The sequence below is a fragment of the Euprymna scolopes genome, chromosome 9, assembly GCF_053919585.1.
Source record: "Euprymna scolopes isolate OS-2025 chromosome 9, ASM5391958v1, whole genome shotgun sequence".
Classification (NCBI taxonomy): domain Eukaryota; kingdom Metazoa; phylum Mollusca; class Cephalopoda; order Sepiida; family Sepiolidae; genus Euprymna; species Euprymna scolopes.
In genome coordinates this window covers 13,543,234-13,556,781 of record NC_136490.1, presented here as the reverse complement: position 1 = coordinate 13,556,781, position 13,548 = coordinate 13,543,234, and the positions used below count along the sequence as shown (strand labels likewise).

Sequence of the window (13,548 nt, the reverse complement as noted above, 5' to 3'; positions counted from 1 at the left end):
CAGCAGCATTTTCTTTTCGTTGTTTTGACTCTCAAGTGTATATCCAACATAATTAATCAACTGAGTACCACATCACTCTATATAAAAGCATATAAGATATTAACAGATACACACTTGAGTCAAAGCAGTGAGAGGAATATGCTGTTGTCCTAGCCCTAGTCATCCAACTATAATAGATTTTCCAGAAATCACGGGTTCCTATTTTCTACAACTTGATATGCTTCCTGATCGGTATGCTGTAGTCTTGGCTGTCATCATCTCATTCTTCGTTTCTTACTTTATTTCGTTTCTTACTTTATTTTTTATTTATTTATTCACTTTGTTTATTTATTTCTCTTTTTGCTTTTACCAACTGTGTATACCTTCTCTTTAAATGTATTTATTTAATGCATTTTAATTACATATGCGTAAAAATGGTCTCTAACACTTAGTCCCACGCGAGCCGTTTTTAAGGTCAGAAGAACTCTACTCGAAAACGAATAGCCTATGCAAGAATATAGAAGAGCTAGGACCACCTTTCTTTCTACTATAGAAGACAGAAGAACTTTATTTAAGTAGTATACTTAATATATGCAATCACCGTACGCTTGCTTGTATGTAAGTGTCCTCCATGATACCCATACCATACCAAACCACTGCACGTGGCTCATAATTTTGACTGGCACTATATTTTTAACTGCAATATACATAATCCCAGCTGTGATACTAGGGCTAATTTTCTGAATAGATGCAACACTCTGCGCCTGACTTTAATGACTACAATTCCAAATCCCAACGAATTAGCTGTCCCTATAACTGGGAGGGAAAAACCTAATAGCTAGCTACGAAATCCTATACATTTTACCTCCAAGACGATTGCGTTTGTCTTACCTGCATGCATAAAAAAAAAAAAAAAAAAAATTTCCTCCCTTCTTCAGACTAAACCTTACCTGTAACTCAAAAATCCTAATGGAAATCCATCTGTAAATAAATAACCCCTCTTCTCTTGAACGCTAACAATCTACTCCTTCCAACCTATCCGCCACTAAACTCCCACATTGCTCCGCATCTGTAGTTGAATCGCTAACTTCCAGCCCCTAATCCCTCACATGCAAACTGTTTTAATAACCATCACTAAACATCTATACATTTCTACCTCTAAGGCATGCATTACAGCTCATTCCTATCCAGTAAGGGACTTAACAGCCTATGCACACAAAGGCAGGTACTTAACAGCCAAAGTACCCAGAAACAAAGCGATATGCACTACACAACTGTCTCGAGTTTTGCAACGATTAATTACGTTATTGAAACGACACTCCTTGTTATGCAAAACGCCCCATGACTCTTACTAAAAAATACCTACAACTCCAACTCTATTCGCACCTACTGAAAACCTGGCCATATATATCTATTCACCTAATTACGCATGACTCAATACTGGCTGTCTTATCCATGCTATATTGCACTTACATCTTAACCCTCCTATCATCTAAAATAGCTCGGGCACAACTCGTAGCTCAATTCTTAATACCTACTCATACTGTAACACTATACTAGACCTAAGCTAACATTAATAAAATAAAAAAAAAAGGGTACGACTAAAATCACATCTCCTCCCTAACAAGCCCTCTTACAAACATAGACGCTTACACTGCATGAACTTCACCCACCCCCTTTATCCATTAACAAGTAAATAGCATGTCCCTAAATCACTTTGAGGAGTGTAACTAATCAGTAGATATAATCCCCCACAAACTAACCCAGTAACACTAACAACGCGGGGTCGCAGAAATACCTGGATTAGAACCTAGGCGCGGAGAAAACCCTCTCAGGGCTGACGGACCCAGTAGGTCTTCCCAGATCATCCGTCTAGGAGAAGGAAAACTCTGAAACTAAACCAAAGGGGAGAGAGGCCTCTTCAGTCTTGGATGACAACCTTCCTAGAGCTGGTGACTCAAACAAATTCACCGGTTTGCAAACCTAAATTGCTTAAGGAGTAGATAGGCTCTGTCTATCGCCCGGCTTCCATACTCCTTCTTTGCCTATTAGTCAAGCGCAGAGACACTATCTCAGTGATTCGACAGAAACACCCAGCGGTAGATCTTGTTTCCTGGCTAGGGCAATGAACGCCGTTCTTCCCCATTCCCAGCATGCCCCACCCCTAAAACTGAACATTTGGGAGTGCTTGAGTATAAGATATGCCTGAGCGGTTAGATTGGGTTGACCTTCTTCTAAAGGGTTGAGGGTACTGGATTGACAGTTCCTGGCTGCTGTTCCCGACTGGTAGTACAGGAGCCCTAACTCTTTGGTAGCGCTTAGAGCGGCTGCTCCATCAACAGTTGAATAATATCGGGTTGTTTGCAGTGCCATGACGCGCATGGAAAGGGACCCTGCACTCATCCCCGGTGGGCTTTCCTGAGGCCACAATCCTAATTGGAGAAAGGTCAGCTGATGGTCTACTTGTGATGCATGTCTGAAGCTCCGCATAACCTCTTGTTTAGCTCCCCCTTACCGAAACTCTTAAAAAAAATATGACGACAGTACAATCTAAAAATAAGCTTAAACCAGGATTAGGGACAAACAAATTCAACTTGCCTCCTCCCTTGAGGCTCTCATTCACAAATATCCGTGGGCTTAGAACTAACTTAGCTGATGTTGAAGCATTTCTCTTAACAAATACCCCGGATATCTTAGCACTAAGTGAGACTAACCTACACTCCTCCATTCCCTCTAACCACTTTAACATGCCTGGATATCTCCCACTCTGCCGTAAGGACTCTGACAGACATATGCACGGACTTGGAGTTTACATTCGTAATACCCTTCCCTTGACTAGAGAAACAAACCTAGAAACAGATGATCAAGCCTTTATGTGCTTTAGACTAAACGTGCAACACAGTATTAGCTACTATTATTTTCTCTACCGCTCTCCCTCGACACTAGCGCACAAATACATGTGTTTGGTGACTTTAATGTCCACCACAAAAACTGGCTTGGATTCTCTACTCACACAGATGCAGCGGGCAGCACAACCCATAGCTTCGCTATATCTCACTCCCTATCACAAATTGTTACGTTTCCAACCCGTTTCCCTGACCAGGAAGAACAACACGCATCACTTCTAGATCTGTTTTTGACCACAGTTCCCGATGACTGCATAGCGAAGGCCCACAGCCCACTCGGGAACGCTGATCATGCAGTGATAATGGTTGAAATCGCCCTAAACTCTAGACCCAAAACTGAAGAGCCAGTGCTCAAAACAATGAGATATTATAATAAGGCTGACTGGGAAGCCATCAGGGAACTAATTAGAGATGCTCCATGGAAAAATATTTTCTCTCTCCCTGCTGAACAGTGTGCAAACGAGACCACTGACTGGTTCAAAACTGCAATCGAAGCGCATGTTCCCATGCGGAAATTTTATAGTAAGCCCCACTCTCCCCAATGGTTTACGTCGACTTGTGCAACTGCCATTACTCAAAAGCAGCATGCATACCGTAGGTTTAACCGACATAAGTCCAGTTCAAACAGACTGAAGTATATAGAAGCTAGAAATAACGTTAAGAAAGAAATAGCGACAGTTAAGAGAGAATTTACGGAAACCACTAAAAAGCGCATCGAAGCACAAAAACTAGGAACTCGAGACTTCTGGAAAATCTACAACAGTGTAGTAAATAATGGGCAATCAACAATTCCCCCACTAACCAACAATCACGAGGTTGTCTCCTCAGCAACCGACAAGGCTAACATGCTTGCCAGTCGGTTTGCCTCAAACTCCACACTGGACCCTTCCAACCACACCCTACCTGACTTTCCTATGCGGACAGACGCCACACTAGACGATCTGAAAACCACCCCTGCTCAGGTGCATGCTATCATAAAAAACCTTGACACCTCAAAAGCATGTGGACCCGATCTTATCCCAGCTGTGCTATTAAAAAAGTGCTCAGCCGAAGTAGCTCCAGTTCTCTCCAAACTCTACAACAAATGTCTTAATGAAGCTTGCTTTCCGGGCTGTTGGAAAACTGCTTCTGTTGTACCAGTATTCAAGAATTCTGGCGAAAGGACAGACCCATCAAATTATCGCCCCATTAGCCTCCTCCCACTTTTTGCCAAAATATTTGAGACCATAATTAACCATGCTCTAGTCCATCATCTTACAGATGCTAAACTACTGACTGACAAACAATATGGATTTAGACAAGCCCGTTCCACAGCAGACATCCTCACCGTGATCTCTGAACGTATATACCAATCACTGGACAAAGCGGGGGAAGGCAGAGCGGTAGCTCTAGATATATCTAAGGCTTTTGACAGGGTATGGCATGAGGGTCTCCTCAGTAAAATCAGATCATACGGTATCACTGGTAGAATACTTAACATAATTAAATCCTTCTTAGATAAGAGAAAAATCCAGGTAGTCCTCGACGGTCGCACATCTAAACAATATGATATAAATGCGGGAGTGCCCCAGGGTTCTATCCTTGGACCTCTATTGTTCCTGATATTCATAAATGACCTCCCCGACAACATTGCCTCTGAGATGGGTATATATGCTGATGACACTACACTCTATGGCAGACACGACAGGAAGACGAATGAACACATTTCTAAAGAAATGGCAGAAACACTAGAGGAAGACCTCCAATCTGTAGTGGAATGGGGACAAAAGTGGTTGGTCGCGTTCAATGCTGCCAAGACTAAACTAGTTTCATTCAATAATTACAAGAAACCCTCTCTACCACCAATAGCAATGGCCAACGACTCTTTATCTGAGAGTCCATCTTTCAAACTCCTTGGCCTAACGTTCACAGGAAACATGAGTTGGAACAATTACATTGAAGGCATTGCCAGGGCCGCTGCAAGAAAGGTAGGCTCTCTCTACCGTGCTAGAAAACTACTAACACCCGAAAGTATTCTGTACCTCTATAAGGCCACCATTCGCCCATGTATGGAGTATTGCTGCCACATCTGGGCTGGTGCATCTGCTACTAGTCTCTCGCTCCTTGACAAGGTTCAAAAGAGAGTCGCAAATCTGATAGGCCCCGAACTGGCATCTAAGCTTCAGCCTCTGTCCCATCGACGAAATGTTGCATCCCTCTGCCTGTTCTACAAGTATTTTAGTGGTGAATGCTCTGATGAACTGCAATCACTTGTGCCCCCACGACGCGAGCACCCTCGACAAACCCGACAGGCTACTAGATCCCACCCCCACACTGTAGAGGTCCCTAGATGTAAAAGATCTTTTTACTCCAATAGTTTCTTCCCCAGAACCGCAAGACTCTGGAATTCCATTCCAGGTCCCTGCTTCCCCAACAGTACTGACGTGCAGAAGTTCAAGTGTAACGTGAACCGACACCTTGCTGCCCAAATCCCTACATAGTACCCCAGTAGTTGTTGCCCCTGATAGTAGCCCCCTACACCAAAGTGGCAATTTGCCTTGTTTGGGGTGAAAATGTAATCAAAAAAAAAAAAAAAAAAAAAAAAAAAAAATATGTAACTTCTACCCATCTTTTTAATCTAATATATAAATTGTTCCTCTTAACCATGGAGTTTTTATCTTTATAGATTGGCTTTATTGATAATATCCTTTTCAGATTCATTCATCATGTATATATGAGGGAGAGTACAAAAATCAATTTAGTAGGACATGAAATATATTTGACAATAGACCATCCTTTAGTAAAGGTCCATATTGTTTTCTACTGCATTGCAGAAATCCAAAACAAATAAATTATGTTCAAATTCTTTGTTCATATTTCTAGATTTTTTATCTCCCCTCCCCCACTTTTTTTTTTTTTTTTAATTTGCATCTTTATCTTTTGTAGAGCTCCTCCATTGCCCATTACATGTTTTCATGGAAACTGCTTTGTCGATTGTGTTGAGGTTCTCAGAGATCATAATTCAACACGAGGATTGAAATTCATCCTGGTTACTGAAGGTAAACAGCTTGTGCTATGATAAAAAAAAATGTATCTGCGTGTTTGACGATGTTTTTCAGGCAGAAATTTGACAAACGGAAAGACAGAGCCTCTTCTCAGAATGCTTAGATGTATCTTAATTTTAAGGGTTATTAACCGATAAGCTTAAAAAATAACTACAAAACGATGTCAGCAGAAAGTTCGATTGCATGTTAAAAATGTCTGACAGTAAAGAAGTCATTTAGTTTCCCAAGCAAAATCACAATATCTCACGAATATATCAAAGATAAAACCCACCTTCCACGTGCAACAAAAAGGAAATGCACGCACTACCAAAGTTAAAATCCCACCCCTTCACTATTGAGGTCCCATAATGCCAGAAAGCTGCCTTCCCTAATAGTTTATTCCCTCAAACTGCTAAGCTTTGGAATTCCTTTGTTTCCTGCTTCTTCAACTGTACTAACTTGCTGCTCAAGTCCTTACTTAAAATGCCCCCGTTAGACAGTCTCTAATTTGCTGTAACCCCTTGCATCTCATTGATAAGATGGTCCTTGTTTGTGGTGAATATGAGGGGGGGGGGGGTCTTAGTAATTATTTTTTCTTTTCACTATCATCACACAAGCACCCCAACTACAACAGACCAGGCTATATATATATATATATATATATATATATATATATATATTGGTAGGGAGAAAAGGTTTTTCTCATTTGTCACAAAATGCTGTTTCAAAATAAAGTGAAAACTAACCAACACATACTGATGGAGAAGCAAGCAGCTATTTAAATAAATTTTCAGATGCTTGGATGAAATTTTTTTTTTTTTTTAAATGGGTTTTTTACATTGTATAAAATGATCAGATTTATATTTAATTTTAGATTCATGATTTATTTATGTTTATTTTTTAATTATCAAAAATCTAGTTTACTTTATTTAATTGAAATGAATGAATTGAATAACAAAAATTCATAGAATTTAAAAACTAAAAAAAATCTAAGTTTTGAAGAGTTCACATAAATTTCAGGAAATGCTACAAAAATACTTCTCTACACTTTTCCAAATATTTTTGATGAAACCCTTGTTTAATTTATTGAGGGGTAGGGGACAAAAATCATGTGTGTATGTAATATATATTCAGAGGATAACGTGTTTGTGTCATGCTTACATCAGTGACTGTCGTTTTTTTTATAGACATCCATTTCTTGAAATAATTTTACCAAGAATTCTTTATAAGTTTTGGTTTCGATTATAGTTGATGGCACTGCAGTAACTTTTTTTTTTTTTTTTTTTTTTTTTTTATAAATTTTATCAAGAATTCATAAGTTTTTGTTTTGCACCAAAGTTATATGGATATATTTATTTTTGAAATCGTAACTTTATAATATATAAAGATCGATAGAACATTAACTCTATATGAAATCTCCAAAAATATCATTTAAGCATACTTTATGATCGGACTACACCGGGCGTCCCTGCTAGCTTAAATACTTAAGTAGTTTTAACAGGAGTTACAATATCGGGGCATCCCCATTTACACTGAACAACTACAGAATGCCAACATCAATATATTACACATGAATGAATTTCTTGTGGAATTTCCACAGGTCCCACTAGTGTAATTTAATAAAAGCAAAAAATACTATTAGTGATTTTTTAAAGTCATTTCACTATTTTAAAATGGAGCTCTCTTGTTTATACTTTAATACAGAATTTCTTAATGATGTTTGCATGTATCAAGCATTTTAAAAAGTAAAAATATTTTTGGTAGAAAAGGTATACAACCCTAAACCTTACTTGAAACACTCCGTCCAGCCTAGATATTAACTCCTCTCTAACTCCCTCCTCCAAAATTCAGCAACGTATATAGATCTTATAATCTTGTATGTTTAATTATCTCCTCCATAAGTCTTTCAACCACCATGAAATTTCATCTGACATAAAATTAATGGGTGAAAGGTATAATCTCAACATTTGACTGTTTTGGATATAAAAATGTAAACGTTTTGTTGGTGCATATGAATGGCAGAAGTTACAGTAATAGATGCTTGATCAAATGGAGGGGGGCAGAGAACTGAAAAATTTCTCTGGCTAGAGTTAGACCACTTAAGAGATATTTTCTTTGTTTCAAAAAAAGTATCTTATTGAATGGGATCGGCCTTTTGTGAGAAAACTGTCCAAGGTAAACTGCAGATAATGGAGACTGTCTTAGATGTTCTATCTGGTAGATAATCCTGAGAGAACAGTATACCTGTTAAAATATGAAGTTACCATTTCCTAAATAAATAATATAAAATAAATATAAAAAATAGATAAATTAAAATTAATATATCATAATATGAAATATTATATAAAAGTAAAAATGCATAATAGAAAACTTTTATCAAAATACATTAGTTAGAAAATATAAAGAATCTTTTTAAGCGTCTCTGGAGAGATCTAAAAATAAAACAAGTTTTTTTTTTTTGTTTTTTCTAGAAAGTTTCAAGGTTGAGGTGTTCCATTTTTGGAAATTCTAGAACGTTCCACTATACATGACTATAAATAAACACTAATAGCATCATAATTTGAATTATTAAATCGGCTCTAAGGAACGCAAAGTTGGGGGCAACCTTTCAACTTTTTATGACTCTGACCAATTTCCTGGCATAAAATCTGGTAAGGAATTTCTTGAAACAAGCCTATTGCAAATTCCTCACAAAATAAACAGCCACTTGGGAAATATTGATTTTCTGATCTTATATTCTGACCAAAGTAAAAAGTATATTTTCTCATTCTTTTATTCCACGAAAAAAAACTAACAAAGAACTTGTTACCTCCCTTACACTTTCTTTTTCTTTCTTAAACTCTTTTTTATTTTTGTTTGTTTTTCCCCCCCAATATATGTTGTCTACCCCTAGACATTTATCTTGCATGTAACAATAGTGTTTTGAGTGGCTAACTTCTGGGCATCAGAACAATGACCAACTAAAGGGGAGGGGGGGACAGAACCACTCATGAATGAAGAGATAGGAAGGGGGTGGCAGCAGTCAAAACCTGGAGAAGGAAGAGAAAGTTGGAGTTGAACATTTGAATGTTTGGTTTTTGTGAGTTGCCGGGCACAGTTTTTTTTTTCCCCCCCCAAGAACTGCTGTCAGTATGCCTCTCCAGACTAGGTGGACCTCTTGGGGACTTAGCTGAAAAACTCGAGGGGTCATGTCTGATTAGGAAAAACATCTCCTTCTGCCATTCAACCTTAGGAAGCATCCAAGAAATAAATATTTTAGAAGCTAGGCTTGTGATTTTTGTTTTGCTTTGGATGCTGAATTCTTTGTTGCAGCATTGATAACAACTTTGAACCAGCACATCAAGTGGAGATGATCATGACAGTGAACGCATATTCATAAAAATATAAGGTGTGGCGGCTATTTGAACGACATTACTTTTCCCAGAAAGAAACTTGCTTAACATAATTAAATCCTTAAATAAGAGAAGAATCCAGGTTGTCCTCAACAATCGTACATCTAAACAATGATATAAATGCGGGTGTATCTCTGATCTATCCTTGGACCTATATTATTCCTGATATTCATAAATGACCTCCCTGATAAAATTCTCTGACATGGGTATATTTGATGACACCATGCTCTATAACAGGCACGAGGGGGGGGGGGGACAAATGAACACATATCTAAGGAAATGGCAGAAACATTAGAGGAAGACTTCCAATCTGTAGTGAAATGGGGACAAAAATGGATGGTCACATTCAATGCTGCCAAGACTAAGCTGGTTTCCTTCAATAATTATATGAAACCTTACCAACCACCAATAGCTATGGCTAAAGATACATTACCTGAAAGTACTTCAAACTCCTCAGCTTAGCATTCACAGGGAACACAAGTTGGAACAGATACATTGAGAGCATTGCCAGAGCCACTGCGAGGAAGGTGGGCTCTCTACCATGCTAGAAAGTTACTTGCTCTTGAAAGTATCCTTATACCTCTACAAGGCCACCATTCGCCAATTTATGGAGTATTGTCACATTTGGGCTGGTGCATCTGCTACTAGTCTCTCTCTCCTGGACAAGATTCAAGAGTTGCCAACCTAATAGGTTCTGAACTTTCATCTAAGCTTCAGCCTCTGTCCCATTGACGAAATGTTGCATCCCTCTGCGTGTTCTACAATTATTTTAATGGTGGATGCTCCGAATTATAAGCCCTTGTACCCCCTCAACATAAATACCCTTATCAAACCCGACAAGCAACAAAATCCCACCCCTACAGATCTCTAGGTGTAAGAAAGTCTTCTACTCTTTCCTTGGAACTACATAGTATCCCTGCAACTTATGGCACCGATAGTAGCCTCCTTCATCAAAGTGGCACTGGGCCTTGTTTGGGGTGAAAATGGAATTTAAAAAAAAAAAAGTAGCAATCTACTGAGTGATCCTTTGGAAAGGATGTTAAAAGCCACCAAAGTAGAGGTGGGGATATATCCTTGAATATTAAATTTGTCATTAAAATATGCAGATGAGCATAACTTAGAGTACATTATTTTACAACTGTTATTTTTATTTTGTTTGTCGTTGCAGGCAATGGTTCAAGTAAACTATTGGATACAAGAAAGAAAACGGTGGATAGGATAGTCAGATTTTCTGACTCTTGTCAGGTGAGTTGCTTCACGTAATTTGTTTTTGTATTTTTAAAATCCCGTTTGAAAGAAAAATTGTTTTGAAATTAGTTTCTTGAAATCCTTTTACTTTTTAAATATAAAATTCTAATTAATCATTTTAAATTTCTTTTTACTAAAAAAGAATCTAAATTTGAAATCGTTCTACAAAATCAATAAATATTCAAATATCATTTTGAATTGTCCAAAATAACTTTGAAAAATGGTATGAAATCAACATCTAAATTGAAAGATAAATATTCAATAGTTTATTTAACAAAACTTTTAGATACATTATATTTACCAGGCAGTTTTATTTATATATTTTAGTAATGGGATGGCTCCAATATTTTTACCAATTTTGATTGTTTATAAATCTCTGAATATTAAACTATGAAGTTGCTGTTTTGTCCCGATTACTATAAAAACACATGTGAAATGTAGATATTTTCTCAAACGTAAAAACACAATGGGGGAGGGGTGGGGAGTCTATAGATTTTAGTTTTACTGGTCGTTTAAAATCAATAAATTTTATTACTACAAGCAGTGGAAGATTTTGTTTTTAAACAAAATCATACAAAAGACAAATGAACAAATTTTTTCTATACCAATTAATTGCCTCTCTCTCTCTCTCTATCTATATATATATATATATATATATATATTAGTAGTGGGATGATTAATCGGAATCGTTAATTGTAAGAATCATGTATTTTGGGGGGAATCTGGATTGCATCGTTAAAGAATACCTTAGATTTGATTCTTTCATTATGATTCTTATATTTTTAAGTTGAACTGTTTTTTTTGAAGTGAGATTAATGCTGTCAAAAATTTATAAAAACGTCAGAACTTTTCATAACATATTTAATGATATACAAGAATTTTATTAACTACTTTAAAGGTAATCTTTATTTATCTTAATGAGTTTTCTTATTCCATCACACATTTATGTTTCAAAACTTTGAGGCCCATGATTAGTTATGTTTGCACTGCTGCAAAACTTTAAGGGCCGCAAGGTAAGTTCTCATTTGTGATCAATAAATAAAACAGCCTAACTACGTAAAGTTCATGAAAAAGTTGAATATTTAACTTTTAGAGAAAAAAGATTTTACAGTGCTCTCATTGAGAGTAAATCCTGTTAAAAATCAGTGGTTTTTCCAACAGGTGACTAAGAAAAAAAAATAGGGGGGGGGGGGCTTATCTTTTGGCAAGTTTTTTTTTTTTTTTTTTTTTTTTACCGACACTCTTCCATTAGTAAATGAAGGAAAAAATCTCATTAGTAAATGAAAAATGTCTTGTCAAATTTTTTTTTTTTCTTTAAAAAATAAAACAAGTAAGGTCAAATTATTGAAACAAAACGTTTAATAGAAAAATATATGTACTTTCTATTTTCTGAACGAAGACTGTTTCAGGAAATCTTTCTAAAACTTTTTTTTTTTTTTTTACATGGAGGTCACCACTTATCAAGGCCCGGAGGCCACTCGGGGATAAGGGCTATTGCGTGTACAGTAATCAATGAGATAGTATTGTAATCATTAGTATTGGAGATTTAATAGCCTCTTACTTAAGAGGGCGGTTTGTCAGGAATTTATGTTGGACTTGAAGACATCCAAGTTGTAGTCGGGTGGGAAACAGGCAAACGGAAGAGTTCCACAGTCATACACTTCTGAGAAAGCTCTGCTCATGGAATCTACGTTTGGATTTAGGCACAGATAAAGAGTGGGTAAAATTATTGGCAGTAATTTCAGCCAGACGGGTGTTTCTTGTGAAAGATTGGCAAGAGGGGGGGACGAGAGATTGGAGTTCAGACAAACACTTTCCATGGAAATAGCGATAAAACAAAGACAGGCTTACAACGTCTCTTCTGTGGGAGAAAGGCTACAGGGAAGAGAAAACTGCATCCCCAACTAAGCTATGAAGTATATTTTGTATTCTGCCAAGGCAGGATAGGCTGTTTTTAGCAGTTCCTGTCCAGATGTGGCAGCAGTACTCCATCCTTGGACGTACTTGGCTTTTATACAGATAGAATTGCATCAGTAGTGAGATATCTTCTGGAGCGGTAGAAGGATCCCACCATTTTCCCAGCGTCCTTGGCAACAGACCTGATGTAAGTGTTCCATTTCACATCAGGAGTAAAGGTCAAACCCAGAAGCTTGTCAAAACATGCAACCTCCCCAAGATGAGAGCCATCCATTTCAATTGATGCCAGATGAGGATCAGAGCATTGATGATATAAAGATAGAAGCTTGGTTTTGGATGCATTAACAGTAACCAGCCACCTCTTCCTCCGCTGTACCACGCGCTCAAGATCAGAAGAGAAAATTAGAAAGAACCTTGTCATTTACGGCCTTTGATGTGTTGGCATAGATGGTCGTGTCATCAGCATAGATGTCAACGAATGATTTAAGTATGTGTTTTGGGAGAGCATTGATGTAGATCAGGAAGAGAGTTGGGCCCAGGATGGATCCCTGAGGGACTCCAGCATTAATCTGTGGGCCTCTGATTTCTGTCCATCAACCACTACTCTTATGAACCTATCGGAGAGAAATGATTTAATGATTGACTAAGAATAAACATTAAAGGACGATAATTATATAATAAAAATATGGAAATAAACCAATTTATTTAGATTTAAATAACATTTTGTTAAAAATATTTTTTAAAACAGTCATAAATAAATAGGAATAATTTGACATGATTCAATATAAAAGGCTAAAAATTTAATCAAAGATTTAGTTATTTTTAAATTTCATTTAGAAATACGAATATTCTAGAAAGTGGAATAAAAATCAGTTAGCGATTGAAGCTGAAAAAAAATGTTAAATTTTAAAGTTATCGAAAATAAAGAGAAAATAAAACAAAACGTTATTCCCCTTGAAATTTGATGTTATTGTATTTTTGTTGAATTAATCATGACTTGCTTTTTCTTTATATTTTTTAATATATAAAATAACTTAAATTGCTTATTAATTTCATGGTGCATGTTTAATTCATGGTTAAAAT

General features: G+C 36.9%; 1 protein-coding gene across 4 annotated transcripts in view; it reads left to right on the top strand.

Moving 5' to 3' along the window:
* The window catches only part of LOC145284441 (phagosome assembly factor 1-like), a 125,243-nt gene that overhangs the window by 93,494 nt on the left and 18,201 nt on the right, over window positions 1-13,548 (top strand). For all 4 annotated transcript variants that reach the window (XM_080133253.1, XM_080133254.1, XM_080133252.1 and 1 more), the window contains 2 exons: window positions 5,811-5,923; window positions 10,469-10,545. In XM_080133253.1, coding sequence (XP_079989379.1) covers window positions 5,811-5,923; window positions 10,469-10,545 — 190 coding nt within the window. The remainder of the gene's footprint in view (window positions 1-5,810; window positions 5,924-10,468; window positions 10,546-13,548) is intronic.